Source organism: Zalophus californianus, chromosome 16, assembly GCF_009762305.2.
Source record: "Zalophus californianus isolate mZalCal1 chromosome 16, mZalCal1.pri.v2, whole genome shotgun sequence".
NCBI classification, from domain to species: domain Eukaryota; kingdom Metazoa; phylum Chordata; class Mammalia; order Carnivora; family Otariidae; genus Zalophus; species Zalophus californianus.
Window position 1 is genome coordinate 11,669,238 of NC_045610.1, and position 11,459 is coordinate 11,680,696.

An 11,459-nucleotide genomic window follows, 5' to 3' on the forward strand; every position below is an offset into this window, starting at 1 on the left:
CCCGCAAAATCCACATGGCACATCTCTCCAGGACCCGGGCATAGCTCGGTGGACTCTGCCACCCTGAACCCCGGAGCAGGGGTCCCATGCCCACAGTGCCTTGGCAAAACTGTCTCCCACCACCTCCACCAGGCTCCCCCTGCCCCAGGCCCAGCCGCTTTTCCCCGGACAAGTCCTCCAGTACCCGGCCCCGTCAAAGCCCGGCCGACTCGGTGGCTGGAAGTTGAGTGCCTCCTCCAGATGGGCGCAGCCGTTGTGGTGGACAATCTCCCAGAGGTGCAGGCTGCTGTCGTCCAACAGGGTCAGGAGGCGGCCCTGGTGGATGAGCAGAGACAGAGACTGGGCGGGTCCGGGCCGGGCAGGGCGTGGGGGCCGGGGGAGCCGGGGAGGGGAGAGGCTCACCTGGCCGGGCAGGAAGTGCATCTGGGTGACAGTGGCCGTGTCTCGGTGCAGGCCAGTGAACTCCACACCAGGTGCACCGTAGCTACATAGAAAGGTCAAGGGCAGAAGCAGGCACGGGAGATCCTCCTTTCCGAGAACCCTTCCAACGGGCCCCAGCCAGGCCTGCCCTTTAAGGTCCAAGGAGGAACAGCCCTCCTCGAAGAAGCACTGTCCTGTACCCCCCCAAAATATCCCCAGGCTCGGAGTGCAGGCTTCGCTCTGCTCCTGCAAGTTGGTGCTGTTGTATGACCTTTACTTCCTCATCTGTAAGATGGGCTAGTGAGTCTCACCCCCTCCTTGTAGGGCTGATGCAGGGCAAGTGAGAATACAAACTCGCCCAGCACACTTGGCCCAGTCCTGGCACGTGGCCACGGGCCCATTCTGTCAGCCTCAGCGTGCGTCCGTGTACGTAAGAGCTGGGCCCCGCAGGTTGGGATCACACTGGCAGCGAGGCCAGGCCGGGCCTGGGCACGGAAGCCTGGGGCAGAGGAGAGCCCAGGCTGCCTCTTCCCACAGCCGCAGACCGACCTCCAGCTGCGGGCAAGGAAACCAACCTCCCCCTTGGGCCGGCAGCCAGCGGCCCCCCACTGCGCGGGGAGAGGCCCCAGCCGGCCCATTTCACAGACAATGCACAGAGGTTTGGGAAGGTTGGGTGAGCTGCCTTAAGTGCCTGGGGTCAGTGCCAGAGGCACAGCAGCTCCAGGTTCAACGGGGGTCGGACAGGGGGCCCCAGGAGGGAGGGCCAGGGAGGGGTCAGCGTTGCCCAGCAACAACACAGGAGCCCGTTGCTTTGGAGCTAGAGCTGGGATTCCCTGCAGGAACCAGGAGAACACAGAAGAGGGGACAAAAGAGAGGGCAGGAGCTGCTGGGCGGGAACCAGGGTTGCCAAGGAGACGGGCTGCCCTTGAGGGGGAGGGGTGGCTTCCGTGGCCAGCCTCAGTTTCCCAACCCAGGGTGCCGGGCTAGGGTAGTTCGGGGGAAGGAACGAGGAGAAAGAGGAGGGCCCCAGCCGCCTCCTCCGGGGCTGTCTCCTCGCCAGTGTATCAGGTTCTTTGTGAGCATGCGGAGCCCGTGCACAAGAAAGTGGCTACCGGAGTCGCACGGCGCAGGGCACTGAGCAAGGGGCTGCAGGAACACGATATACATGTGGGGCAGGACGGCACCCCAAGGGGCGGGAGCAGGCCAGGAAGTGCAACTGCCCCCAGGGCCTGTGGGGGGGGGTTCAGGGCAGGGGGACCAGCTACTGTCCCCTCCCCACCCCAATCCCTGCCCCACGGTGCCCCGGGAGCCCATGGGAGAGGAGGGGCACCCCAGCCCAGCCACGCTCCTTAGAGAAGGCAGACTCACAAGCCACAGGCCCAGACGCCCACCCCTGCCTGGCCACCCGGCCCTGGGGTGGGAAGACCCCCATGCCCACCCCGCCCCTTTCCAGGCATTGACTCATTTTTCTGCCAACCAACGTCCCAGTGAGGGTACTAAGAAGCCAGAGGATCACGGGAGCAGGGGTGGGGGTGGGCAGCCTCCACTGGGCCCTCCACCTCGGTTTCCCCACCCAAGGGGCTTCAGGGAGAGCAGGAGGGGTGGGGTTCTCCGTGGCAGGCAGGGAGGCATTCAGCTGTCTGCTTGCCCCCACCCCACCCCCACCCCGCGCTGGCAGGAAAATGCCCGCTTTGTGCGGCTCACACGGCCCATTGTGCAGCCACCAGCATCCAGGTGGGGGCCGCGCCGCACTCACCATGCTGAGCCTGGCACGGCCCCCGGCCCCTCGGCCAAGCACATGTGTCTTCACATTCACACACTCGTGTGTGCCTGGTCACCAGGGCAAGGCCCGCTGGCCGACCCTGGCCCACTCACCACCCTCGCTGGGTACCGCGCCTGGCCAGCCTCCCGGCCCCATGTCCCCGGTCAGTTGCTGGAACGGTGGCAGGGTCGCCTAGGTAACTGGCTGGCTGAAATGCAGCGAGGGACAGCTGTGACCACTGCAAGCTGACCCCTCCCCCACAACCATTTCTGTAAGGAGTCTCCGGGGCAGGAGGCCGCACCAACCTCCACCAGGACCGGGGCACCGACGGTGGCCTCCCGGGCCGGGCCGGGCCCAAAGAGCCCGCACAGGGGGCAGGGGTGGGGGGTGGGGGGTTGGGAGTGCTGCGAGCAGGACGTCCCGACGGGCCCCGAACGCCTCGGTTCACAAAGGATACATCTTGACGGCCCCAGACCTGGTGCCGATGGCCATGATGCGAAGCTCCGGGTCGAAGGCCAGGGCGCTGGGCTGGTTGGGGAAGCCATGCTCCACAGTCTGTGGGGGAAGGGGAGGGCACTGGCAGCAACGCGCGGTCCCCGGCCCACCTGAGACCTACCCCAGGGCAGCCTCCAGACGAGTGCAGGCACAGAAGTCGACCCCACTCCTGGAGGTGAGGTGCCATGCTGTCTGAGATCCCGGGAAGGGCATGGCACGCCCCCACAGGCCCCACGTGGAGATCGGAGGGCAACACCCAGGATCAGCTCGATGGAGGCTCTTGACCCTCCCGCTCCCCCAGGGCCTCTCCTCCTGGCAGGGCCAGTCCCAGGGCAGACCCCTGCTTGCCAGGTTCTCGCTCCTTCCTTCCACCGGCTCGTGCTTTCGTCCATTTTCCCACATCCACCACGGAACTCCTACTCATCCCCAGAGGCCGGCCTGGAGGGGCTCCCGCCCCATCCCCCACACCAACGCGGGACGCCACAAGTGGGCCCAGCATCTCCTGACCCAGTGCCTCTGCAAGACACACATTTCAAAAGAAACCCTGGTCCCGGGCCTCTTGCCGCAGCCTCCCTCCTGCTTCAACCAGTCCCGGCAGGGACTGAGCCCTCAGTGCAGCCTGCTTGGACTCAGGCTGATCACAACATTCTCCAAGCCTCAGTTTCCCATGTGGGCACTAGGGGCGGTGAGCCCACCTGAGGACAGAGCCGCCCATTTGGCTGGGGGGGGTGGGCGGGGACAGCGTCCGTTTCGCACCAGCCCCGCCGTGCCCATACTAGAGCTGCCCAGGCCTAGCCGGTCCCATCCTCTGCTCAGGGCCCTCTCGGAGCTCCCACCTCACCACCTGGCCCCTCTCTGCCCTCCTGCTCCCTCTCTGCCCCAGCTTACTCGACTCCAGGCCCAGTGGCCTTCTGCTCTCCTCCAATTTACTAGGCAGGCTCCTGCCTCAGGGCCTTTGCATCTAGATCTGTCCCTTTAACTGAAACGTGCTTCACCCAGCATTGCTCAAGGAGGACTCCTCCCCATCCACTCGGGTCAGCTCAGGAGTGGCGTCCTCAAAGCCCTCCCTAAACCACTCTGCTCTAGCAGTCTCCCTGTCCCCCACACTCCCTACCCTCACCATAGTTTATCGTAACCCCAGCACTGGCCATCATCCAAACTGCGGCACATTTCACTCTTTCGCTTTGGCTTTTCACTGTCTCCCCCACGAGTATATCAGCACCCCGAGTGAAGAGGCGTTTGTCCCTCTTGGTCACCGTGATGTCCCCAATGCGTAGAAGGGGCCCCTCACACAGAAGGAGCTCAGGACTGTTAAACTGACATAAAGTGGATAGCCCACGGGCAAGCTGTAGGCAGGACAGGGATCTGGATGCAAGACAGTCCCAAGTCCACGCTTGTTCCTGACCCTTCCCACCACTCGGGAATCTGGGACATATCTGTTCTCTAGTGATCACCTATCTCCTGTTGTGACCAAGCCCCTTGCCCCAAACTACACCAGTGCTGCCCACTCAGAATGGGCCATCACTCTCCTGAGCAGGGAGCCCTCGGCTTCTGCCGACCCAGGGCCAGCCAGGAGGAGCCAGGCCTCCCCACCATCTATCTCAGGTCTCCACTCCACACCCCGACTCACTGGCTGACTCACCTGCCCCCACCGCCCTTCTCCTCTAACCTCACAGAGGCTCCCGCTCACAGCCACCCAGCGCACGCAGGGGACCAGCTGGGAGACCCTGGGCACCAGCCACCCTTCTGGGCCCCAGAGGGGCCACTTCAGCTCCGGCCATCCCAGAGCTTTCTCCTGAACAAGAGTCTCCTCATGTCTGGCTCAGGCCCACAGCAGCCCTTCCGAAAATCCCCGCCCCTCAAGGCTCAAGTCAAATCTCATCGACAAGGGGCCGCAAGGACAGAGTGCCCCAGGGTGCTCTGTGACTTTGGGCAAGTCGTCATCCCTCTCTGAACCTCAATTTTCTCACCCATATGACGGGGATAATAACTCTAATCCCCAAGAGCAGTGAGGGACTGTGCAATCAGAGGTTCAGAGTAAAACTGAGGCCAGAAGCAACACCCCAGAAGTTAGCAAGGGAAAGGCTGGGGCCTGGATCTACCACACATCAGCGCAAAGGTTGGGGGAAGGAGGGAGCTGAAGGCAGCCCCTTTCCCGTGGCCCCTCTTGCCCTACCCAGGAAAAGAAAGGAAGGAGCAACCACCTCCACCTTGGCCCAAAGGATAAGTCAGCTGGCCCCATACAGTGGCCAGAGTCCACAGCAGGGAAAAAGGTGGCCCCATTTCATAGCAAGGGACACTGAGGCGCCAGGAGTTGAAGGGTAGTTGCCTGGAACCCCCAGCAGAGCAGGGCAGGTCAGAGCCCCCAAGGCAAAGCCTAGGGCCTTGGGGGAGGGGAGGGGAGGAAAGGAACATGGGAAGGGATTTCCCAGCCCCACCCCCCAACATCTGCCTCCATTCCTCACCCCTCCCCACTGGCCTGGGTGCGAAAGCAAAACAAACTGGGGCCCTGGGCTGCCCCAAGGGCTGAGCAGGGACTCTGAGGGCCCCCAAAGGAAGAGAGATAAAGAGACAGAGAGCGAGAGCCAGAGTGAGAGTTCCAGAGACTGCACAGAGACACATGTAGGCGGAGAGACACGCAGGGAGAGACAGGCAAAGACTCAGAGATGAAGAGACAGAAAGAGATGAAGGAAGACAGAGAAGGGAACGCAAGAGGCACACAGGGACAGAGGCAGACCCCAAACACACAGGCACAGGCTGATAGGGAGGTGATCACGGACAGAGACAGGGGCAAAGACCCAGAGACGTGCAAAGAGTCGCACAGAGACAGAGAGACACACAGACCCAGGTACACAGAGACCCGCAGAGCCAGGGCCAGTGAGGCCCACAGGGACCCGGAGGAGCTGACTCGGAAAGTCTGCGAGGGACCCAGACCCACCCAGAGTCCGAGAGTGGAGCAGGGGAGGAGACGAGAAGTGGGGCCCGCCGAGGGGCGCGCGGCCCGGCCCCCGCGCCGCGCCCCAGCTGGGCGCCCCCTCCCCCCGGGCCCGACGTGGCTCCGGCCCCCGAGCCCCCGGCTCGGGCCCCCGGCCCGCCCCCTCCCGCCCCCTCCCGCCCTCTGTCCAAACCGCCGCCGCCGCACCTTGTTGAAGGCGAAGAGCTCCTGCTTGAGCTTCTCGCGCTGCGGGTCGGCGCCCTGCCGCCGGAACCGAAACTTCATCATCTTGCGTCCGGCTGCCGGCGCCGCGCCCGCCGCCGCCGCCGCCGCCGCCGCCGCCGCCGCCGCCGCCGCCGCCCGCAGGATGCGCCGCGCGGCCCCGCCGGTCCTGAGGCGCGGGCGGGGCGCCAGGCGGCCCGGGCGCGGGCGCGCGGGGCGGGGCCTGAACGGGGGCGGGCGCAGAGCGCGACTGACGTGCAGGCCGACCAATGGGTGTGCCCGTGCGCTGCCCGCCCCGCCCCTGCCGGCCAGACAATGGGGGAAGACTGGGCCCCCGGGCTCGGCCGGGCTCGCGAAAGTACTCCCGCCGAGCATGCGCTGCGCCGCGGGGCCTGCCGGGAGTTGTAGTCCATGAGCCAGGCCTCCTGCGTGGGCGACTGGGGACTAGCTTTGGAGGGGGCGGGCGGGTGTTCCCCAACTTGGAGGAGGGGCCTTTTCCTTCCTCCAACGAGGAGCGGCGTGCTTATTCAGGTAGTGAGGCAGACCTGTCCCGAAGGCGAGGAGAGTTCTGACTGGTCTAGCTCCCTGACCCTTCAGCCTCAGTTTCCCCACCGACGTTATGGTCCAGTGATTGCCAAGTTATATTTACAGTTTCACGGGACACCGCTTTGTTCCCCAGTGTGCCAGAACACCTTCCACTGCCGTGCTTTGCCCTGGCTGGGTGGGTCAGTCAGGAGTACCCTCCTCAGTCCTAAGCCCCTCAGCAACTCCTACACATTCTTCAGGGTCCACCGTAAAAGGCTCTGTGTAGCAGCACGAGATTCTTAGGAGGGCCATCAGCTAAAGAGAGGGACAGGTAAGGGGCCCTTTCTCAGGAAGTGGCATTTGGGACGATTCTGCGATTGGATTCGGGCCCTTCCAAGATGGGGGAAGGGCCACCCGTTCACAGGGAACAGTGTATAAACAAAGCCGCACCCCGCCTCCAGTCTCCAGGGGACAATTGGGCCTGTCCCCACCCACCTCCAAGGCCGCCTTTTCTCATCTGGACGATGGCCTCAAGGCTGAACCTTTCCTTCCAAGGCTGAGGACAGGCTGCCTGGGCTCAGGGCTGGGCAGGAGGGAGCTCCCAGAAGCTTAGGTGGGGCAGGGGGACCAGGCCTCAACCCCACCACCTGGGTCAAGGGAGGCAGGCCTGACTCCTGACCCTGGGGTGGCTGCCAAGCAACAGGGGCCTGGCTGTCCCCCACCGCCTGCCCACGCCCACAGCAGCCCAGCTCAGCCTTTCCCTGGGCTTGGGGCTGCATATGGAAGAGGAGCGGGTTGGGGAGCAGTCGGTGAGTGCAGGGAAGATGATCAAGGGTAACTCCTGTGTGGCAGGCACTCTTCCAAAGCCTTTCTTGGTTCAACTGACTTAATGCTCTCAACTTACCCGTGATGGAGGGAACTGTATTCCCTGCTTTACTGTTGAGGAAGCTAAGACAGATGGGCAAAGGCAAGTGGGGGGCTTTGACCTGAGCTGTGGGCAGAGCCAGCTGGACAGAGGGTTCAGAGCCCTCTGGCCGCTGCCCACCCCACGCCCAACACAGGCAGCTCAGGCAACTCAGAGGCCTAGGTTCTGGCCCCTGCCCTGCCACCCACTGACACAGTGCTTGCTAATTGCCATGTGAGCTTTTCCCCTCTATCACCCTGGGCCAGTCCCTGCCCTTCCTCAGTCTCCAGTTCTCTGTCTTTGAAAGAGGACTTAGTCATCAGGCAGTGAGCAGCCGTGCCTCTCCACCACACCCCCAGCTCACAATTGCAGGGGCGTGAGGGGCAGAGCTGAGTGGAGACCATGACCACGCAGGGTTTACTGTGCCATGACGGGAGACGTGTGGGGGCTGTGGGAGCCCGGGAGAGGCATCTGACCCGTTAGTGTCCTGGAGGCCTGGGGGTGGACAGAGAAGGGTCCCTGCCGCAAGGAGGGGTTCGTAAAGTGTCAGAATGCACCCCCCCACACTTGTAAACAATGCAGATTCTAGGTCCCCCAAATGTGAGTGCCTGTGGTGTGGGGGCCCAGAATGTGGATTTTAAGCCAGTCCTTTCTCGGGTGACTCTGAGGCCCAGCTTGGCCTCATCCGATCAGTTTGAAGGGGGTTCAGTGGGTCCACTGGGGTACAAATGGGTAAACTAAGACGTGGGTAGACTGGTCCAGCCCAACCACACACAGGGCAGGGTCTAGGAATGGCACCGGGGATGGCACCCTCCCAGGCTGGGAGGGTCTGGGGCACTAAGGACTCTTCGTGCTCCAGTCCCCCAGAGCCTCCTCGGGAGCAGGCCAGTGATTACTGCAGTAGCCCAAGGCAATAGGGCCGGGCCGCCAGGCTCCTTGCTTCATGAAGGAATTGAGGCTCAGGGGGAGCCCAGGGAAGGGCTTGAACACAGGACCTTCAGTGATCTCAGGCACCGTCATACCTATCCTGGGAACATGGAAGGGAAAGCAGGTCCCTCCTTCGAATCTCCCAGCCTCCGGTCAACCTCAGGCCAGGGAAGGACTGCTTCCTTCTCGGCATTTCCTGGGTGGGGTGGCCTCTCCCTCCTCCCTCCTCCTGCTCAGGCACTCCAGGGCCCTAGCCCAGCTCTGAGGTGAGACTCAGGTCTGGCTTCGAATCCCAAGGCATCTTCTTGCTAGGTGGATGACCTCAGGTAAGCCACTTGTCCAGCTCAGGCCTTTGCACTCACTGATTCCTCGCCTGGAACACTATGCCCCCAGGTTTTCACTTAGCCAAATCCCGCACATCCTTTTGGTTTTAATTTAAATGATACTTGCTCAAAGAAGCCTATTTCCCTCACTCCTGATGCCCTTCCCTGCCTGACTCTTTTGATGACTCTTCGCACCCACCATCTATTTGATTTTTAAAAAAAAATTTTTTTTTTAGATTTTATTTATTTATTTCAGAGAGAGAGAGAATGAGAGATAGAAAGCACAAGAGGGAAGAGGATCAGAGGGAGAAGCCGACTCCCCGCTGAGCGGGGAGCCCGATATGGGACTCGATCCCAGGACTCCAGGATCATGACCTGAGCCGAAGGCAGTTGCTTAACCAACTGAGCCACCCAGGCGCCCTAAAAAAATTTTTTTAAAGATTTATTTATTGGGGCGCCTGGGTGGCTCAGTTGTTAAGCGTCTGCCTTCGGCTCAGGTCATGATCCCAGGGTCCTGGGATCGAGCCCCGCTTCGGGTTCCCTGCTCCACTCTCTCCCTCTCCCACTCCCCCTGCTTGTGTTCCCTCTCTCGCTGTATCTCTCTCTGTCAAATAAATAAAATCTTTTAAAAAAATAAATAAAATAAAAGATTTACTTATCTTAGGGAGAGTGGGAGTGAGTGAGTGAGTGACTGAGTGGGGGCAGGGGTAGAGGAAGAGGGAGAGAAAAAATCTCAAGCAGACTCCCGCTCAGTGCAGAGCCGGGAACAGGCCTGGATCTCAGGACCCTGAGATCATGACCCGAGCCCCCGAAATCACGAGTTGGACGCTCAACCAACGGAGCCATCCAGGCGCCCCTTGACTTCTTTACGTGTATTTTGTCTCCCCAGCTTGAGAGTGAGCTCCCTAAGGTCTTGCTGGTTTTTTAATGCTGTGTCCACCATGCCCAGAACGCGTGCCTGACAGAGTAGGTACTTAACACATAACTAAATAAATAAATAAAATTTTGAAAAAGATCTGAAGCCAATACAACAAAATATTAACATGTGTGGGTGGTGGGTGCTCCTGTGGCTTCTCTGTTAAAGTATTTTTCAATGTGTTTGAAATATTTCATTAAAAATATAAAACACAGGGGCGCCTGGGTGGTGCACTCTGTTAAGCATCCAACTCTTGGTTTCAGCGCAGGTTGTGATCTTAGGGTTACGGGATGGAGCCCCGTGTCAGGCTCTACGCTTTGGATTCTCTCTCCTTCTCCCCCTGCCCCTCCCGCTCGTACTCTCTGAATCAATCAATCAATCTTTTAAAATATATATAAAACATGGGAGCCCTGATTTTGGGGCAGCTGGGCGGCTCAGTCGGTTAAGCATCTGACTCTTGATTTCAGCTCAGGTCATGATCTCAGGGTTGTGAGACATGGGCTCCCCCCTGAGCACAGAGCCTGCTTAGGATTCTCTCTCTCCTCCCTCTGCGCATCCCTGCTCACTCACTCTCTTTAATAAAATAAACTTAAAAAAAAAACAACGATAATCCACAATGTTTAGGAGTCAAATCCACAGAAAAGGGTGGTGGATGGCATGTGGAGAGGCAGGTGGGTAACAAGGGTGTCCCTGAGCCAGGCTGGCATGCATCAAGGGCGTCCTCAGAGGCAGACGTGCCAGTAAATGCTGTATCTGGGCTTTATCTGCTTGAATCCTTGCAATAACCCTGGAGGGAGGTACAAGGACGATCCCGCTCTATAGACAGTAAATGGAAGCTGAGGAGACAGAAGTGACTTGGCCAAGGCCACCTGAGGGGCAAAAGGAGGGAAGAAGGGGTGACGTGGAAAAGCCCCAAAAGGAGGCAGAGTAGGGGCAGCGAGGGAGGGGAAGACCCGGCTGAGGGAGGCAGGCCCTGCCTTCCAGGAGCTGGCCCAGATCCCGGCCGAGGCCACGACCCTCCTCTTGAGGCCCAAACCACACACGCAGCTTCTTCCTGGCGGCTCCTCTAAGGGCCTGGCAGGCCCGAGGATGCCTGGAGTGGGGGCTGGGGGTGGGGGCAGGGCCTGGGGCGGGAGAAAGGTGGGTGGGGGGTTGACAGGCCACTGGGGAGCCAGGGCCTAGGGGTGGGGAGGAGAGAGCACCTGATGCTGCACAGTATGCAAAATGAAGCTGGCTCTGAGGGCATTCTTTAGGGCCCAGACAGGCGAAGGGCCAGTGGATCTGGGGGCCTCGGTCCGCAGAAGGCGGACAGTGTGCGGGGCCTCAGTGAAGGAAAGGCCAGACAAGTAGGGAGAGTACTGGAGCAGACCCAGCCTGTCCTCATTTTAAAGGGGAGGAACCAGGCTCAGAGAGAAGTGACTGGTCTCTGGACCGCCAGCCCAGTGCTCCTACCCTGGGTGCAGGACTCAGCCCTGACACTCCCCCCACGCCCCACCCCCGGGGCCTGGATCCTGAGGTGGGCTTTCCTCAGCTCACGCTGGGCCAGGGGACCGACCTAGGGACTCACGTGCACCTGCCCCCTGCAGGAGAGTCGGGTTTGAGGCTTCAGCTTGACGCTGTGGTAGGCTTATCTGTGTTTCATTCCTATGGCCCCAAGTTCTAATCCTGCCTCTGCCATGGCATCTTTCTGGGCCTCAGTTTACTCATCTGCAGAATGGGGGCAAATATTAATTGCTACCATTTATTAGCACTGAGCATTCCGTCGATGCAGGGCACCACTGTCATTCATTTACTCCTATGCCCCTTTCACACGAGAAGAAACCAAGGTCAGAGAGGTTAAGTAATTTGCCCGAAGTCACACAGCTAGTACGTAGCAGTCACGATTTGAGCCCAGGCCCCCAAGAAAGGTATCAGAGGTTGAAATGAGAATAAACTCAGATAGCTTGTCAAGGGCCACACTCACAGAGTCCAGGAGGGGGTGGGGAGTTGGGTCCTAGTCTCCCTGCCTGGAGTGGAAGCGATGGGACCAC

The 11,459-nt window shown here is 60.7% G+C and overlaps 2 protein-coding genes across 3 annotated transcripts in view; one reads left to right on the forward strand and one right to left on the reverse strand.

Annotated features, from left to right (window-relative positions):
* Positions 1-5,951, reverse strand: part of LLGL1 (LLGL scribble cell polarity complex component 1) — a 16,556-nt gene extending 10,605 nt beyond the window's left edge. For both annotated transcript variants that reach the window (XM_027625774.2, XM_027625773.2), the window contains exons 1-4: positions 5,820-5,951; positions 2,640-2,737; positions 403-484; positions 185-315 (exon numbers count right to left, since the gene is read on the reverse strand). In XM_027625774.2, the coding sequence (XP_027481575.1) occupies positions 185-315; positions 403-484; positions 2,640-2,737; positions 5,820-5,900 (392 nt within the window). In that variant the 5' untranslated portion in view covers positions 5,901-5,951. The remainder of the gene's footprint in view (positions 1-184; positions 316-402; positions 485-2,639; positions 2,738-5,819) is intronic.
* A 152-nt stretch (positions 5,952-6,103) lies between these two features.
* LOC113939121 overlaps positions 6,104-11,459 on the forward strand; it is a 30,865-nt gene continuing 25,509 nt past the window's right edge. The window contains exons 1-2 of the mRNA XM_027624692.2: positions 6,104-6,365; positions 7,101-7,168. Coding sequence (XP_027480493.2) covers positions 6,104-6,365; positions 7,101-7,168 — 330 coding nt within the window. The remainder of the gene's footprint in view (positions 6,366-7,100; positions 7,169-11,459) is intronic.